Source organism: Nymphaea colorata, chromosome 10 (genome assembly GCF_008831285.2).
Source record: "Nymphaea colorata isolate Beijing-Zhang1983 chromosome 10, ASM883128v2, whole genome shotgun sequence".
Lineage (NCBI taxonomy): Eukaryota > Viridiplantae > Streptophyta > Magnoliopsida > Nymphaeales > Nymphaeaceae > Nymphaea > Nymphaea colorata.
This window is the reverse complement of record NC_045147.1, coordinates 23,552,514-23,572,648: the sequence shown is the minus strand read 5'-3', so window position 1 is coordinate 23,572,648 and position 20,135 is coordinate 23,552,514. Positions and strand designations below refer to the sequence as shown.

Below are 20,135 nucleotides of genomic sequence, written 5' to 3'. Positions count from 1 at the left end.
AACATGCATGGGTTTCCAATAAAAGGACATCTTGGGAGGTTTGCTCTCTAATTTATTTCGTGGTGAGCTGAGGGAACCCCACCGTCTGGGTGAGAGGCCGAAGCCTCCTCCCCCTTCTTTCCTAAGGTTCGTTAATTTATTTTAAAGATACATATTTACAAGACAACAAAAAATGGGATGCACGCTATCAGCCACGCCAAAAACCAGTGGCAAGACACTCCCACAAACAAAAACCTGTACACAGGACCTGTCAGACAAAACAAAACAGACAAAAGAAGCTGCTTAACACAGAGCAGCATCGAACTGTCGCTCTTCCTGTAATTCAGAATGTTGATTCATACTTTTATTGTGCAATCTTCAAATTAGCCTGCATGAGAACTGGTGTGTCCGGAAGGCCCAGCCATTTCTCTGGCCACTTCCTGCGGCCCTCCAAGGTAGTTTTCAACCTTCTGAGCCAATCCTTGTTGTTAGAGCTGATTATCAGCGAGATGGGCCTTCTATTAAACTGAATGCCCATGGGAGGCATAGTTCTGTTTCATCATGACTACCTTTGACAGGTATGCTAGTGATCTCCCGACTGGTTATGAGTTGATCATGGGAGCACATACTGACATGAGCCCCAATAGTAGCTAACATCAGTGCATGAGTATACGCATGGCTCTGTGAAGAAAATGACAATACCAACATTTGTTTTCACACTTAACACGACTTTACTATATTTTAGTCTTTATGCGCATTGCTCTTTTCCGATATTTCCCCGTAAAGAGAAACCAGTTTTCTCGAAATACAACGTGATTTTTTCGCTTATCAAGATTTTCTAACTTGAACTCATGACCACGATCGGCACAGCCATGTTTGCACCACCAATCACCGTGAGTTCCAAGAGACTTGCAAAAGGAGATCAAAACCATTGAGGACTCCTATTACACACGCAAGCTTTGTTACAGATTCACTACTACCCAATTTGTCAAGAAACAGAATGACGCCTACGCTTCTGAAACAGAAACCTGACGTCCACATGCGCTTTCCTAGAGCTGGCGGACCTGCTGTCCCTTGCTCGAAACAGACCATTAAATCCGCTCAGTTTCTTCACAAAAGAGTTGATCATCTTGTTGGCAGGGTTCGATTTGATGAGTTCTTGCTTGATCGAAACGTGGTCCTTCTCCAACTCTGTAAGCCTCATCCTCATTCTCGCGATCTCCATCTTCAACTCTCTGTTCTCTCTCCTCACTGAGGCGTAATTGTCTCTCGGTGATATTGCGCCGCTGCCCGCCCCACTGTTCAGTTTGTGGGGGTTTTGCTGGGACTCGGAGCCGAAGAAGGGATGGTGGTGGTGATGTTGGTAATGTTGGAATTCGCCGTTCATGGCGTTGCGGAGGCGGGTCTGCTCGAAGTAGAGAACTTGGACAGTCATTTGTACGGGCAGTCTCTCGTTCTGGGCAGCGTGGGTGCAGGCATCTTGAGATAGCTTTTGGCAGTCGACGGCCTTACAGAGTCTGTAACGCTCTGATTCCTTGACGTTAGGATGAACCTGCAATCAGAAGAAGAATCATACGCTATCATAAAGATGGTAGAAGAAGAGAGTTTTTCCTTTTCCTATTTTATTTTTATTTCATTTACTTATTTATTTGTAGGTTTTTGTTAAGCGGATGACAACATTTTACCGAGGAAGGCAGACAGCCGACTTTGCGATGATCAGTTTCTCAGTTTCAATTATTTTCGTAAAGGTTCAGAGGATCTAGTTCGAGTCGAATTCAACTGGATTATTGTTGAGTGAGAAAGTTGAAAGTGAGTAAAAAAAAAAATCCGGTGGAAATATAATCCTAAGAAAAAAAATTAAGAAAATTCAAGAGATTTATCGGAAAAAAAGGTTAGTGATTTATAAAGATAGTCAATCTATAATGAGTAGTTCGTAATTATTAAATAGTAAAAAAAAATATTTCAACAATGTATCTGATCCGTTCAGCAACTGCATCTTTTTTCCATCGGCCAATTCGAAGTTTCGAACTGTTAATGGTGTGAAGAATACGAAAAGAAGAAACCAAAGAAGGAATGAAATGAGGTTAAAATCCATCAAGATTTTGAACATGAAAAGAAGAGCCTGGTTTCCCTGGGATGTAAAGGTACCTTCAGAAAGATATCAATGGCTCTATAAAGTCCATCGCTCACAATTCTTGCATGGTCTGGAAGTAGCTCAGCTATGGCAATAAACTTGGCGGGAGTCAAATTGGAATCTGTTGCAATTTCAGCAAGATAACTATCCAAGAGCTTGGACACCTTATATATCAGGCTCTGCTTAGGGGATCTTGGGTTCTCAAACTCATAACCGACGCCTAGCTCCGCTTGCAGGAGGTCCTCATTATCGTCGTCATCATCATCATCACCATTTCGGTTGATAAAAGTGGAGACAATTCTCTGAACGGAGTCTGTGTCCAACAATGCGGAATTGCTGTTAGAGGGGCTCACAGGGAGCAGTATGTCTTCCAGAATTGCTTGGTCTAACTGCAAGCCTATTCTTCTCTCCAAGTCGGACCTGCAAGATGTTGACACAAACGCTGTTGTTGCTGCTTTAAGCAAGCCAGAAAGAAATGCTATCGGCACAGGGCTCTTTGTCGACTGTGCTGGTAGAAGCTCCACTATGGTTTCAATTACATGCCTCTGTTTATTTTGGAGCTCTGTATCCAAGGCTCCTCCTTGCAGAGTGTTCTGGGAGTAGTTAATTAAAATTTTACTGATAAAATCCTGTTTCAGACCCTTGGACTTGAGTGTTGATAAAACCCTCTTGAATAGTTGAACACTCAGTTTTGTGAGATCACCGACCCACGAATCTGGTGAAGCATCAATTTCATAAATGGTAGTTTTTGTAGGAAAACTTTGTTCAAGTCTTGATAACCCAGAAGTCAGCTGCTCTTTGCAGGCATTTGATGCAATCCCATTGATGATTCTGTTGACAATTTTAATGTCCTCTGCAAGCGGCAGCAGACTTTCGCAATGATGAAGGACGGTGATAGAATTTGAAATGCTCGGGAGAACAACTTCCTTCAGATAATTCTCCGTCCGATATTCCAAGTTCTTCTCTACGAAGTCCTCTGTCATTTCTAGATAATGAGCAGCACATCTCAAAGTGGCCACATTATTTAATGTAATCTCAATATTTATGCCATAACAGAACTTTGCTGCTAGCTCAAAAGCTTCTGCTCCGCCTGGAAATGCATCAAGGCTTATCCTTGGTAATCGCAAATCCTTTACTTCAGCGAGCATTCTTCTAATCTTTCCGCTTCGAGACACTAAAGGAAACTGCAAGAAGTAAAAGCTAGTCAGTGCTTATTAACAGTGAAAATCACGATACATGTGCATATCTTATCAGATCCTCCTTCAATGCAGGCTTTTAAACGAAGTATTACATTTTTGGTCTTATAGGATAGCTTCTTTACACGTTGAAAGCCGACTTAATGCCGAATATACATAATTTGTGCTCTCTGAAATTTCTCATGTTAATCATGCTTCTGATTTTCAAAATAAACCAAGAACTTGAGCTTTTCGGTGAAGACAAAACGTTGGTCTTAAGCATCTCTAAGTGTGTAGCAGAATGCAGTGGAGACTTGGCTGCAGACATTTTAAGAACGAAGCTGTAAGTTTACAAAGTGGGGTTTCACATTTTTGCAAGTTCTACATGTACGTGCTTGTACCAGCTGTGAACACATACACACACACGCACAGAGAGAGAGAGAGAGATATGCCTTGTGGAGGCAATATTTTGCTGCTTGAACTTCAACTGTAAGATCGCTGGAAACGTCCGACAGTGGCCTGCAATCAAGTTGAAGTGGATAGTGTGAGAAGAGTGGCCATGAAAAGAGAATAACCAGACGTGGCAATAGAAAGAGAAGAAAAAGGGAACCATGATAGCCTATTGATCGGTTTTTCTTGCGACATTTTCCAAGTATATCCTAGTGGCTCACGGGGCCTTATAGGAAGCCAACTGAAAGCTACACAATATGACAAGACCTCTTAACACCACGGGAGATCTGTTTAACAGGAAGATGCTTTATAGGTCTACCATCATCAGAATAGGCGGATGAAGCATTTTCCCAGACTGAATTCTCTGTTAAAAAGTGTGAGCCGCATGTCACTTACTGACAGTACTGCTTCAACTCTGCCTACAAAATTTACATTTTTGAAAGATGTGTGTGATTAATGTGTTTTAGATGTGATATATAGGTTGCTTCAGTTCTTAAGGCAGAGACACTTTTTAAGATGCGAACAATTTTGTCATCTAACTATAACATGTTCTCACAACACCCAGTCTCAAACATTGGCCTATTTCTTAAGTATTGAATGAATTAAACTTGCCAAGGAATGGTGAGAAAAAATTAGTTTCTTGCAATTGAAAATAACTTATTTTGAAAATATTGCATTTTCTAAGTGTGTGTGTGTGTGTGTCAGTGTGTGTGTATATATAACGATTTCTTTGGTTGCCTATTGCTATTCCTGTGTGTGTACGTATGCAGAATTACATTTATTGATGTTTCTGTCCAGATTTTACTAAGAACACAAAAGCCTTAGAATGCAACAAGATCTTCTCAAAGTTAACGAGATTTATGTCATGGTTATCCAGCTTGAAAACGGCATCAATCCACACTTAGTGATTGAATAGAACTGGTGAAAGATAAAGACAGCACGGAGACAACTGACCAAGTCTGCCATGACTGGCGATGAGACTGATTACATGGATGGCAAATAATTGAGTTACAGAAAGGCAAGTTGAGCTGCCGAGTGACAAGGCCCAAACAATGGAGAAAAGGTGGGAGAGGATAAGGATTTCACAAACTAATGGCTGTAGTTAAGCAGAAGGCTCGCTGAGAGCGACCATGCATGCAGCAGAGAGATGGCGTAGGCAGGCGTGCCGGAGCCACTTTGATTTTCACTTTGAAAAACAAAGCTCACACCCAATCATAACGACCATGCTGTCCGTCTGCTAACTTAATTCACAACACCAAACATAATGCAGTCCTTTCCTCTCCACATATTTGTCTGAAATCAGTGAGCCTCGAGTAAGCGGCAGAGACGACGAGTTTCAGGCTCTGATACAAGTGGGTCAGAAGCAGCTGCTAGGTTACTGGTTCAGCCGAATCCCGGGGCCGGCCTCACTCAAATCTGGTGGGCAGTCAAGGATACTAAACCATGGGCCAACGGAAGCTACACTTAAGCCTCGGCCCGAGTTTAATTACAGAAAACTGGAAAAACTCTCGGTACTGCCATAGGTGACCATTTCCAGCCATGGACATAACTGTTGCTAGCCAAAGGTTCAGCCTGGATTGGCTTCTAGCTGGTTCCTGGTGCACACACACACATATCCACAATATATATATATAATTGGAGCTTAAATCTTTGAATTCCGTCCAGTCTGCCATTCCATGCATTGCATTGAGTGAATATGATTAAATATACTACCTAATGCAATGCATTATTAAACTATATATCGTGAGAGGCCAGACGAAGAAATCCACTAATCCTATATTATATATTTATGTATTTATTTATTTATTTATATAATATAGTACAGCCGCCTATTTGACTGCGGCACCCCACAGCTAAAAATGGCAGAATTCCTATAGAATGTCCAACCCTTTGGGGCCCTACAGCGGCAAGAGGCGGGATGACACTTGACAGTTGCAGAAGAAAACTAGCTGCACCCAAGTGTTAGCTTCTAGCTCAAGCCAAAAGCAGCTAAGGCGTGAGAGGACGGAGATTCGAAGAATTCTTTAGTCTATAGATCTCATATGTGTGTGTTTTTTTTTCCAGATGGAGTTCAAACACACACCTGTTTGAGGACCCTATGTCTCAAACGAGAGTAACAAAGTTAGGACTTTATCCTGACCGGACTTCACCTTGATCAACACCCTCTCCATGAAATCCCTACAGCTACTTTTGCACCTATATATGTTTGGTGAAAGCATTGGATCGTTTGCAGAAAAAGCTAAGAAGTTGCTTTCTGTTGGCAATTTTCTTGTCATGGAAGTGACCGCCCCAACTCGCACCATGGACGCTGTCTACCATTTTAAAAGAGTGAACAACAATATCACCTAGAAAGCCTCTTGGTCGTCTCTTTGTATCCACAATTCTTTGTGCCGTCATAGTGTTGGGGATGTGCTGTGATTCTCACAACATATTGGTATATCATCATTATCTTGGTGCATCACTGTCCAACTCATGGACCTAATAGCAATACAAAATTGCGGACCTAAAGCCTTTGAGTTGAACGAAATCAAGAGGTTAAGTGGGAAGTGCGTTTCGTACGTAGTATGGTATAAGCATGAATCTGCCTAAACCTATTGAAGTCAAAGAATAAGGAAGCAAAGCATAACTCCTCAAACCCTAGAGGGGTGAAGCATAGTTGATCGGCTTAAGGGACATACAACATGTCCTTAATTCCATTCTCGGATTACTATTTTTATAAACTGCAAACAATGGCATACAAGACACTCGAGTTAATGGGTTGTATTAGTAAACCACTGGAGTTCCAAAACAACCCTGAATTCTATAAAGGAAAGATGTCCAAGGAACTCTTAACAGGAACAACTAAAAATTGGCCCGTTAGACGCTTTTTTTTAACTTTTGAGTATGGCCATGCAACGTATGGTAAATAGCAGTTTGCGATGCATCCTCGGTTTGTAAGAATTAATTGAATGTAAGCGTCTCTATATCGCAGTTTTATGAATGTAAGAACTAATTTAAAATATTTTTAATTGATTTAAAAAATAAAGACGAACATTGATGCTGTATTGTTGTACATGGGATTCTACGTAGAATTGGTTTAATTGCCGATCGAAACGGCAAGCTAAAAATTTATTTCATATGTATTGGTCGGCTTCGTTCCCCTTGCAGCCGACGCATTGCATATCGGCAGATTGGAGACCTATATATCAACACAATCTTGACAAATATATATAACGCGGGGTCACAATGGCAGAGGTTAAAAGGAAAGATTCAAAGAGTGGTTTTCCAGTTTCAACGAAACCCGGAGAGAACATATGTCGAACAGTGTTCATCTTAAACTTCTTTCATCCATGCCGTGGAAGATCCTTCTGTATCTTGGGGAGCTTTCCGCTTGGCCTTTTGCAGAAGAGGGTGTGGCCTACAGCCACAATTATGAGGCTCGAATCGAGCACCAATATCTTAAGACCAGGGGCTTAAAACCAAGCAAAGAAGACAAATTAGAGGGTCCCCAATAGCCAGAATTGATTGTTCCCGAGATGAAGAAGAAAAAAAGGAAGAAAAAGAAAAAGAAGAGGAGGCTAGCAGTGGGACATAATCTCCCCACTAACTCAGAAGGAAAGAATCGTGTCTGCAATTTGCACCGACTGCTGTGGCTCATACTTCTAAAACAGCGGCATTTTAGCTATGTTCTGAGAAGGGTGAGAGGGAGAAGAGAACAAGGGAACTGCAGTAACTAAGATGCAAATTGATTAGATCGTTCGTAACGACCAAAAATTCACTAAAATCCTAACATTTCCCCGTTTATCCAGTTACCTGCCATGTATGAACTAAAGGACAAACACAGGACTGAAAAGGCTTTTTCGTCGTCGTCTAACATAAGGAACGCCGCCTTATGCTGAGAAAGGTGAGAAAATGGCGAAAGAGAGATGACAGAGAGCCTACCATTCATTGGTGTGCTTCGGTGGAGCTGAAGCAGTAGAAAGAGTGGTCGCGGTGGCGGCGGCGGCTCGGAAGTGGCGCTTGACGGAGATGCTGGGTTTCAGATCAACAACTGTAGCGAAACCCATCCCCTTCTGTACTAGTACTGCTCTTAGATCCGTTCTACAAATTACAGCATGGTCTGTCACCAAACTGCCTTCTCCTTGCTCATATAACGTTGAGAGAGAGAGAGATGTTGAATTCTGCAATTTGGGTTGTAGTGAAGGCCAAGCGTGGGCATACAGTTCGGGCTTGACTGCGCAGAAAGACAACTCAGGCTTTATGAATTTTGGCACACTGTGCTTCTCTACTTTCTTCTTTTCTTTCAGTTTAACTGATGCCCTGGTAAAAGAAAGAGAGAAAAGATTTGGGTAGCGGAAATCCGGAAACTTTTGCCGTGCTTTTTCTTGGTGGTGTTTTATGATGGCGTGCATTGTGGGGACATTTAAATTTTAAAGCATTCACACTGGGAGAGAGAGAGAGAAAGAGAGTTTAGATGTTCATGATTCCTTCTAGCTCCCCCTTTCTTCCCCTACTGGATCGGTGAAAGGGGAGTGGCATCTAAGAATTGAGAAAGGCAACGTGTTATCTCATGTCATGTCATCCAACAGTTGGGGTAGATCTAGCTTTTGTCGATTTTGAGTTAACCAATTTTATGTACTTGGATCTAGATTTTGAGTGAGATTCATCCTTTGTTTTCTAGAACCAAATTCACATCGAATTAACATTTATATATGTAATTGAGTCTGATTTTTGTGAGTTTTCTGTTTACTATTGGACTCACATTTAATTCGGTTACGCATGCGCATGTGCATGGCATCAAATCTGAATTCTTTTTTAAAATCACATCCAACTGAACATATTTACTCGATAAACATATTTTAAAATTAAACCTTATGCACTTCCATGAGTCTAAGAATCGAATGATTCACCTGACTATATAATGTGCTTCAATTAATTTACGTCTTGTCAGGGAGTTCAATCATATTCTTTGCATGCGTCAAAAAACATTTACTTTTCATGTGGCGAATATAAATTATGTCTGGTTATCTCAAAACATGCTTCAAAAATGACTTTTGATTCGAAAACAATAATACATTTTGCTAGTGTGCTTGTAAAAATGAACTACAAAGATTAATTCTCCATTTTTATGCGAATGAAGAGAGTATAACCATAACTTATGGTGGTCCAAAACTATGACATATATAGGATGTCAACACTCTTGATATTTTTTTTAGCAAACACAGATCTTAAAACAATCCTCTCTGGTATTAATTATCCTAAAGATCCATATTCATGAACATTGTTTGAACTTTAAAACAAGCAAGGAGTCGCTAGGAAAACTATAAACAAGGGAATCGTCGGGTCCAATGGACTAGACCCGATCCGATATCTTACCCAGATTTAGGGCCACATTTTTTTCTTTGGAAAAGGTAAAGGCAGTTTTCCACTCACATGTAAAAGGGATGGGGTCGAATGATGACACTGGGAGGTTAAAAGTGGGCTTCCCTTATGCTGATATATCATATTTGAGCTGCTCCATTGATCATTGTAGGGTTTTACTTTTATGGATATTCATGCAGTCACTATGCTCAATGATGTTCTCATCTAAGATTTCATTCTCTTGGAAGAAAAGGGGGGGAAAAGAATTGAAACATGATACAGATCCAAATCCAAATCAGATAAAAGAAAAATGCATGAAAGAATCGAGCTCGGATGGGTATAGAACCCGGGTTCAGGATTCATGAACCCGTCATATTGAATCTGGCTCGGATGTGAAAATTCTGGATCTGGTAATGCATATACGAATATGATCATTAGCCTAAGGCAAAGCATACTGACACAAATCGGGGACTAATTTATTTTAAGTAGATCTGATTTGGTTTCCATGCAAGCTGTCGATCGAGTAATTGAATTAGCATCTCGATAAATTTGATACACGGACCCGATTCAATGGGGGATGCATGACACTTTTTATATTTTCATTTCTTTCATTCTTTACTCTCTGTTTTTTTTTAATTAAACAATAAGAGGAAATTATTTTGATTTGACTCGAAAAAGAATTTGAATTGTGACCCGATTCGATTCGGTTATTGGACCTTTTCTCTTCCAATTCAAAATCGAAATTCAAATCCATTTTCTTCTGTAGTTGGATTTGACCGGGCTAGCTCAGCAGCACTCTTGCTGGATTCTTTAGAAAACTTAATCTCAAGTAGGAAGCAAGCAAAGGTGATGTCAAGTCATAGGCAAGCAGGGAGAGGGACACGAGTGCTGGCTTATCACCAGCACCACCACCACCTCAGAGAATGACAAGTTGATTCTCCCCTATAATCTCACTTTCTCTCTTCACCACTTCTTTTCTAATTAACGCTATAGGTCTAAAAAGCAAGACAACTTTTGGCTTAGCCGCCCTCAAATTTACCGCCATCTTTGCCATAAATACTTCTTATACTCACAACAAAATGATTAAGAGAGAGCTAATGACATGTTCGTGTAAGCAAGCAGGAGGATGAATCCCATCACTTAAGACGAAGCTCCCTTCCTTTCCCTCGTCAGCAGGATTCAGAGCTATCCGACAATGAGATCTCTGCATGATTCAAGTTCACGTTATAGGAACATAACCCTCACCAATCGAACCAAAGACAGCTGCATTACACGCTCTAGGCCGAGCGAATGACATTTTCGAAACCAACTTGCAGATAGATCCGATCTCAATTTTTATAAATCGCATTTGTTTTTTCCAAAATCAGCAGCTCCGGTGCCTCTACCTCTTTTGCTTACATTAGAAAAAGAAGAAGAAGCTGCATTTGAGAATGTTAGGCAAAATCACGATGCACCATGTATGCTTTTCATCTTTCAAAAGATGCTCAAATTTTAAGTAAGAAAAAGTATGCAATACCCGCATGCAGAGCCATCAACTCATACAGCTTTCCGGAAAAACAGACCGAACATGAACTTTTTTTCCTTTCACCGTTTAAATATGTCAGGAATTAGTTCCCGAAGGATGTTTGTGGCGGCGGAGAGGGCCGGCCCAACCCGGAAAACAAGAATCGCCACTGGTTTTTATCCTTTTTGTGGAAAGTTATCTTTTCTAGGTGAACGGAGGAGATCTAATCTAATGCCCAGCAGTTTTCAGTGTCTTGAGGTGTTGCTACATCATGATCTTTTGAATCCTACAGCCAATGTGAGCTTTGTGGAAATGAAGAAAGATCCATTGTGCTAGAATTGTCTTACACAATGTAGAAGTTGCTGGAATTGTTGGCAAAGATCAGTTCCTAGGAACCTCATTTGCTGGCTGCAGCGGCGGAGCTACATGTGGGCCAGTGTTGGCAACTGCCTACACAGACCTGTGGGTTCTAAATGGAAAATGGAATTGGCCAACCATATGAGATACCCCACTGAACCTAGCCTAGGTGTGTCATAGTGCGCCCCCGTAGCCACCATTGTTTCCAGATTTCAATTCAAAGAGGGGCCACATGAGATCTAGAACGCGCGACTTTTATCAACCGTGTAAATGACGCAGAGGGGATAGAGTAAACGTTAATATGGCTTCACTTGTTAATCGATTAAATCTTGTTAGGGAAGGGCAGTAGTCATGTTATCTAATAATCTCTTTCTCTCTTTCACACATTAAATGTGAAAACTTAAAATTTGGCAAATGAACCAAATAACGCAAATTTTTTTTTTTAATTTTAACTACAAAAATTTATTTTTATTTTGAATAATCAAATGAATTTCAAGGCATCATCACAGGGTGGATTGAGAAGTTGATAAGATTGGGTTAAACCGACGAACAGTACCTACCAAGCGAGTTCAACGCGTGGAGTGTACAATTCTTTCATTAACTCAAACTCCCAATCTTCCCTTGCAGACAAAAGAAAAAAAAAAAAAGTCCTAGTCCAAGGAGAAAAAGAACATTGTAATTTTGAGAAAACGTTCAAAAGGCATGACACTAGCATCGCTTTGGCTATGATTAGAAACTTCGATAATGACACTATTATGTATATCAATCGGGATGTCAACTATGTCAGTTACACAAAACCAAACGCATGTAGTTGGAACAGTAAACTGTAAAAGAAAATGCAGGGAACGGATCCTAATCAGACTTGGATTTAGTATGCTGTTCAGGCTAATGAAGCTGAACCCAAGATATGATAAAGAGTGAACCTCATTTTATGTAAAGTTCGAAACCCACTCCTGTCGAATCCAGATAATGTTTCTGAAATTCAAATTTAAATCCGAGCCCAAGTCAGAATCTGATTAAGGAAGAGATGAATAAGGCGAATCTGGTTGGTCTGACCCATTTCCAAGCGCTTACATCCATAGAGAAGGAGCCATTCTTCTTCCTAACAAAAGGAGCATGGACCATTCAGCCTTGATTTATCTTTTACTGCATGTTACCATGTGATTTTACACTGTTTACTTAGTGTGAGTATGCCATGAGGTAAACTTCAAATACAAAAGAAAGCAATTTGAAGATCTCGCCCATCTGTATCTTTGGACCACAAATATCACATCTATTTGGTCCATCAGTTTCTTAACACGAAACTAAGTTTCACTTTTAAATGCATCCTAATGTCCCAGATTAAGTTCTTTACAGAACTTCGCTCCCACGTAGTATACATTTCCTATTAAACACACACACACACATATATATGCACCATCTGGCCTCTCAAGCATGCAGTAGGATGCATGCATTGGGCTGTGCGTGTGAGAGGCCGGAGGCATTCAGGCAGTCAGACAAATCAACGTTTTGTATGTGTGTGTGCATATTTGTCATTGATTGAAGAATACGTTCAGGCTTCATATGAGAGGAAGTCGCTTGATTAATTTTTAGAAAGCACTACCAGTGGAGAACTAACGGAGAAATTAAGCATTTCTGCATTCCTGAATGACTTGCAGCTAAAAGGAGGATGCATGATGGATGATGACAAAGAGACAGAGGCGAGACCTATTGCTTGATGAGATTTCACTACCTTTGCGTGGAAATCATATTTCTTTATGAAGGAAATGCTGTCGAGCTGAGTTTAAATGTACAAGATATCTAACACACAACATTAAGGCTGACAAAATGGGCAGGGTATTGGCCGCATATGGCGTCACACCCACTTACTAATCTCCATCACTTGGAACAAAGTGTAAGCTTGATCCTGAAATTGCTCATGCATGGTGGGTTTCGAAGTTGTGATCACAGGGATGAGGCAGCTAGTGAGGTAAAACCGAGGCACATCAACAGCTGGTTGAAAACTATTTCCAAACGATCACAGGGATGAGGCCAGAAAACAGAGTGTTCCAAAAAACACAGTGTTCCAAAAAGCATGGTGTTGCCTCTTATGCATGTCGCTTTATCTAGTGAGATGTTGGGAGCCATCTTAGCCAATATAATGGGGCCAACTTCTAATTAGCCAGGTTAATTTTTCTTTCAATACGCAAGTCGATACTTAATACTCATATTGCTTAAGGGGCATCTGAACCTCCCTAATGTATCTTAAAAATTGGAACCAATTCATGGAATAATGTGTTCCAAAAAACATAGTGTTGCCTCCTATGCCTGTCGTTTTATCTAGTGAGATGTTGAGAGCCATCTTTGTTGTCAATCTAATGGAGGACAACTCCTAATTGGCTAGGTCAACAAGCAAGTCAATACCAAGTCTCAGCATATTGTAGAATACCATATTCTTCTTTGAGCTAAGGGTAATGATATCATGAACGAATAACAATACTATATTGTGTTCTCCTTGTATCTAGAGACAAAGTTTAAGGGACATCTCAAGAAATATGGATATTAGGGCGATGTAAAATATTTTTGTAGAAACTAGCTCATGCGCAGCTCATAAAGTTTGGCTGGTAACTCGTTTGTGCAAACCAGGTTTTGTGTATATATATATGAGTCATATTTTAATTCAAGTTATGTTTATGAAAATATATCAAAATTTCCGCGTAATAAGAGCCACTTATTTCTTTAATAATGTATCAGAAAAACATTAACAAAGTCTAATACAATGAGTAACTTAACGCATGTTTCCCGTCAGATCACTCTTTATCACAAATATAAAATATAAGGTTACATTATAGAAAAAACAATAATATTATATATATATATATATATAATGCCATGAGTGCAAACGCCGAGCGGTTCAATCTATCAAGTGGAGACCAGCCAACTAATGCGAAGAGACAGTACTTTCAAAAGTAGGATTTCAGTTTCGAGCCACTTTCTTTTCCTTCTTGAACATCACTTGTTGATGGAAGTGATTTGAGTTGGACCCTTCGACGGCAGCCGGCCGACCGGCCAACCTCTCTCTCGATTACGACTCATCGGTCAGTCGGTACGCCGACGAGGGAGGACCGGACACGCTCGCCGGAATGTGGGCCCCGCAACAACCAACACCGCCTCAGTTGGAGTGCAGAGGAATGAAACGTGTCATCTCAAACCAGATATCCAATAGCAAACGAACACGCTTCCTCGTGTGGGACCCACTCCAGCAGACTCCCCATCAGCACGGATCCTTCTTCCCTTCTCGAATGTCCACGTATCCAATCAGCAGCGACAGCAGCCGTACACGTGGCCTTGTGTGGGCCCCGTAGGCGAAACGTGGCAAGGAACAGCATCTCCTCAACGTACTGATGACGTGGCGTAGTCTCCACGTGTCTAGTCAAGATAGCGGGGATTTTCCTGACGGAATGCCAACGTGGCGCTGTCCCAGTCGTCCCTCGTGGGGCCCGCACGACTGGTGAAGTCCACCGTCCCCGCTGAAAATCCGATCGGAGATTTCTCGCTTTTCGTCCGATCGAATTTTCACGTCAAGGTCCGTTGATGGGGGGAGCTCGTACCCGGAAAGGGACCTCCTCGTCCTTCCACATGAAACCAGGGGCAACATCGACTTTTCGCTAGCATCTGCAATGCACGAATCACGTTTTCGAACGAATTTGAAAATCCTCGCCGTCAATCGGTCGTCCCCAATTCCTTTTTCCGTTTGAGTTTGGTGAAATGACGAGGAGGCCCCTTTCCAAAAGGAGGAATGTTTCGGGACGGCACTAAAACAATTGTCACCCCTTTCAAGCACGATACCGATACGCATAAGATCAGTTAATGAGGGGACTAAGGAGTGCTTCTAGAAGAGAAACAGAACTTATAAAATCATAATTTTTACTATTAATGTTGCAAAAAACTATACATTAAGAAAAATTGCAGGAAAAGAAGAAGTTGTATACTGCAGAGCTATTGCTACTAGGATCATGTGCTGCATGCGGTGGAAGATGCTTCATCCGGTACTCGCAGATTAGCTTAATTTAAATGTTTCTAGAAGTAATGTAAAATCATATATTACAACTTATTAATCTGCAATCAATTATATGAAGAATATTCTTCCTTTCTCTTTTCATATATATACAGCAGGGGCAGGGGCAGGGGCAGGGGCAAGCTGATGCTTGTACGCGTACATCTGCAGCTACACAAGAGGCCACGTAGCTAGTGGGGAGAGGGTGGCATGCTTAGTGTAATATATAAGAGAGAGATTATAGTAGCTGTTATATATTATGGGACTATTTTATATCCCCAAAAGCAATATTAGTATAATCTTTCATATGATCACCGTTGCATGCACAATATTTAATGCGATTTTGGTCCTTAGCAATGATTTGCCCCATCGGATGCGCTTCACTCCTCACTTTTTTGGTTGCTTCATTTATATATAATCCTCATTTGCAGAGTGGTGTAAAAATGAGAAAATTAAACCAGATCGATTTCGTTATGGATTCAGTGAATCGTATGATTGATCGAATTAGTTGAATCGATTGTGAATTGGAAAAAAGTATATCACATAATTAAAAGGATAAAAACTTTAGAAATAGTAGAATAATGAATCACATCCGCGGACTCCTGACATCCCTATCTTAGCAGGGGAATTAAATCGATTTTCTATCATTTCCATTCAGGTAAGAAGCCAGACATATTTGGATAAGGGGGCACTCATTATATATTTTAAGGGTGTTTTATACGTACATGTATAAAAATCTAAAGCTAACTAATATCTAAATAAAAGATTTTCATTAGATTTATTGGCAATTGCCCACACATGCCCCACATATAGCTCCACTCCTGTGAAATCATTCTTGTGATCTTGTCTATTTCTCTGAAAGGGACGACCGAACACCCCACTCTTGTGTTCGCCCCTCATAGGCGACTGTTCTACTTTCTAAAACATAATGCTTCCATTTTCATTTTGTCCTTAAGAAGCAGTGGCAGTTTCACACCTCCGCGCCGTTCACGGTTTTTGAAGAATGAAGGCACTCGACGTAGTCTCCTCCCTTTTTCTACGTTAGATGAACTCCGTGAAGCAAATCCCTACTAAATTTTTACCAGTGAAGAAACATGTCAGCTATTGCACTCCTATCTTTCTTCAACTCGAAACCTTGAAATGTAAACCTGCGAGCAGATGAACGAGATGTAGCTAACAGCAACACCTGAACATCTCTAGAGTTGAAAACTGGAAGATGTTTCTCAATAATAAACCAAAAATGATCTTCGAAAGTATCAAGTTTTTGCACATTCTGGTCTGTTGATCTTCATAATTGATTAAAACGATTCGCGTTTGAAACAAAATATACTAAACTGTTGGACCAAAAGAAGACGTATAGATCAGATTTTATCACCAAATAAAGGTGAAAACAGCCAATTTCGTTTTCTTTTCCAATCTTGTAAGCCTGAAAAATCTGCACTTGTTCTTATAGTTAGAGCTTAATTTGAAGGAAAATATCTTAAAACGAACTCTGAATAATCAGATGATCACCTCTAGGCCGGATGCTGCACTACTACTACTACCATCAAAAGCAGGTATTTTATATACAGAGAGGGTGGTACTGCGGGTAGTACTACCAACAGGAAAGGAATAAGCTCACAGTTGTCTTGAGTTCTTAAAATTCAAAAAAAAAAAAGAATCCTTCTTTCCTCCCTACAAGCAAATCCAGTTCTCCACTGTACATCACATGACATTCTTAAGCTGCTCTCTCTCTCTCTCCCTCATATGTCGTAGATGTTCAATAAGGAGCATAATGCCTAAAATATGCATAGGGAGTGGGGAATAAGATCTAAATGACTAGGTGGATCATGCATTCTCTCTCTAAGGATCTCTGTCACTCTCTCTCTAACCACTATGCCTAAAAGTGAGTTCAATGTGTCCCTTAAAATCCGGGCGACTCTTCACTTGGGACAAAACATGTGTTCCGTGAAAAAGTGAAAAGTGGCAATTCATCCAAAACCCAACAAACCCCAACCCACACTGGCCATCGCTCAGAAGCAAAAGCAAGAATATGAGACTCTCTAAAATATGCACAATTTGAGGGTCGGGGGGAGGGAGGGAGGGCCACCTTGTACGCATCTTTTGAGATAGCTTTGACTCCCTTTCCTTTGCTTCCTGCTTGGAATCTCATGTTTGATTGTCTTCCACGCTTTTCTTAGTGCTAGCTTGCGTTCTTATGCAAAAACCCAACATGGATACATTAATTTCTTTCCCTTTTCTCAAACATGACTTATAAAGGTGCATTGCATATATTGTTTAGTTTAAATTGTTCGATTATGGTTTTCCAGCCTTTGTTTATCACCCGAATCGAATCGGATCTCCCATAAGTTGTGGCAGAGTCAGAAATTTTTAGCTGAGGGCACCATTTCAAGAATTTTCGTTCTTTAAGGGCACTAGTTTATATAAGTAAAAAAATATTCAAAGCCCCCTTTATGTAAATAATGAAAAATGTTGGGGCAGCCAATATGTAGCTCCACTGCTGCCCACAAGATTAAAGTTACGCAAGCCGCTTTGTTTCAAAGAGAAATGAGAAAGCCAGACACCTTCTCTCCCTTTTGACATCGGCTTGTGCGGGGAATTGACGCCCATGAGAATCGAACCAGAGACTTCTAATCCGACCAGCTATGCTGAACCATTTGATGCTTTCTTGTTAGACCCACAGAACTCAATATGAAACTGCAACAAGGCCCCAAGTGTAGACGCTAGAATTGAGAGGAGGGAAGCTAAGAATTTTAATTGAGTGACCCCTCACAATCACAAAGGTCTGCATATATTCTGGTAGGACCCACAAACTGAATAAGATACATGTGTAGCCTTTGAGCCCAATTGGGGACCAGAATTTAGAGTGGGGGACTAGTTGGACTGCTCCCCTTTTTCTACAAAGAGAGGAGAAAAAGAAATCATACAACTAAGCAGTAAGATTTGATGTGTTTTCTTATTGGACAGGAATGAAAAGGCAGAATGCAACCAAAAAAAAAATTGCAATAAATTTTTCAAGAATTGCTCATGATGTTGAGAAAGCCCCCAAAAGTTGAGTGGGTAAGTCAACAGTCAGAGATTCCATTTCTAGGTCTTGTACATCTGGAAAAGGCAAGGAATTCAAATATTTTATGCAATTAACCATAATGAAGTTGAGGGTTCTAATGTGATATAAAAAAAAATTGCAAAAGCTTATTTCTCAGCTTAATGCTAATTTTATATTAACATATTTTGCTGCTTTTTTTGGTTCATTCTATATAAATTTCCCCATTTTTTATCTCCAATTCAATGATGAGTCAAGACCATAGATAGGCCAGGTGAAGACCATAGACCAACTGTTTGTTTTAAATTATTTTATGTCACCAAAAAAAAAGAAAGGAACTTTACAAGTATTAAATAAGGAGGGCATGTTGCAGCTTTCTCTTTCTTATTTTTGTTGTGCATGTAGCTTGAAACCATGAAATGTTCGCAATCCATGTGGGTTTGCTGTACACTCTTTAATTGTCATGCAATATTTGTTCATACACTTGCCTGGCTTTGAGTAAGTTTCACTGCTACACGCTAACAAGTGCCCTTTCAAATCTTAATCCGCCGACGATCCTCGCCAAGCTTTCTTGCAATAACTCCGTCCAAAACTGACTTGAATTCGGTGCCTCTCAACATCTTTCCAAAAATCTATAAGACTATTGACAAGTTATTTCTCACATGTGAGATGTTTTCAACCTGCAACTTCAAGCGCAAAGATCACATGTGGGATGTCACTTTTGTCTAAAAAGATAAAGATGAGATTCAGGCACCATCGGTCCAAGGTTTTACACTGTTGGAAAGGCAATCATAGATACAGTAAATTAAATCAATATGGTATCGGTGAGCAAGAGGAATTTTTAATGAGAATAAAAGCTTCTCACTCATTCTAATAGTATAAAAGCATAGCACCCACATAAATCGAACTGAACTGATGACTTAAAGAGTTGTCATGCTTACAGAAAAATCAATATGATTAGATATTTCACTTCAATCAGTGTTTTTCCATTACTAGGAAAAAAGAAAATGTGTCATCTATATGATTAGGAGATTGAGCTTAAGAACTTCAAGGTAAACGAATTTAGTTTGAGAGTTTGCATAACGCAACTTATAAAAACAAAAGAGGGAGTTCCATCACTAGGTTATTAACGGTTCATCAGATCCAAATAATAATAATAATACCAACCTCTAAACTGTGTATGGATCTGCATGTTTTCATGTAAATAAAGAAGAACAACCTTGACAAGAGATCCTCTTTTTGAGTGGATCTCATATCAATGTACAGGCCAGATGCCTCGATCCGTGTGTCCATGAATCTCCTCGGATGTATATAACAATCAAATATGCCCTAAAGGTCAAACCCGGACCCAATGTCCCTCTCTCTCCTGTCACCCATTTTGAGATTTTAGGAGAAAAAATCTCCTAGATTTTCGAGAAATGGGGCCATAAAAAGGAGCTTCCTCAACGAGACAAGGAAAATTGTAGGGCAATTGCAATCTAGGGACAAATACACATAGGACTACTGCCTCCGAATTTCAAGACAATGCCCTTTCCATGATTGTGCAGTCCCACAGTTCTTCTCAAAGCCTTTTTCTTATTCTCTCATTTCATCTTGTGAGTCGTGACCAAGTGCAAGATCAACCAAGATTGTCACTAAAATAAATGTCATTAAAGTTTTTATATTTCCTAGTTTGAGACCATCCCACCTACTCCAATATTGTCTAGTCCTTGGAGTATATCGAATAAAATAAATCCCATCAATGTGTATCGCTTCGAGGACGGGGATCACATGGTCACACTCTTATTCTATTATCTCAAAAATTAGGCATTGGCAACTACAAATTTTAAATTATTGGATCAAGACGCGTATCTACAGTGAGAACATAGAGAAGCTAGGGATGTGTTCAGTTCACTGTTCCAGGGGGGGGTTTGCCTGTCATGGTTCAATAATTTCAAATCAAATCCCAATAATATTAGGACCTAGTTTATATCACTTTTTTTACATAAACAAAACACTATGACACGGATTCCTTATCCAAATCAGAGTGTCCCCAATTGTATCACATGCTTCATGGCTCATTATTTTGCCTAAGATTCTTAGCTCTAGCTAGGGAGCATCCCATGCAATGCGCTCAT

The 20,135-nt window shown here is 40.2% G+C and overlaps 1 protein-coding gene across 2 annotated transcripts; it reads right to left on the bottom strand.

Annotated features, from left to right (window-relative positions):
- Nucleotides 1-747: 747 nt before the first annotated feature.
- Nucleotides 748-8,096, bottom strand: LOC116262011 (BTB/POZ domain-containing protein At1g03010). Of its 2 annotated transcripts, none has more exons than XM_031640992.2 (4): nucleotides 7,660-8,096; nucleotides 3,741-3,807; nucleotides 2,128-3,297; nucleotides 748-1,531 (listed from the first exon to the last, which is right to left on the bottom strand). In XM_031640992.2, the coding sequence occupies exons 1-4, from the start codon at nucleotides 7,782-7,784 to the stop codon at nucleotides 968-970; spliced, it is 1,926 nt and encodes a 641-aa protein (XP_031496852.1). In that variant the 5' UTR covers nucleotides 7,785-8,096; the 3' UTR covers nucleotides 748-967. The 2 variants fall into 2 exon arrangements, with proteins under 2 accessions (XP_031496852.1, XP_031496853.1); XM_031640993.2 differs by lacking the exon at nucleotides 7,660-8,096 and adding an exon at nucleotides 3,899-3,994.
- Nucleotides 8,097-20,135: the final 12,039 nt, after the last annotated feature.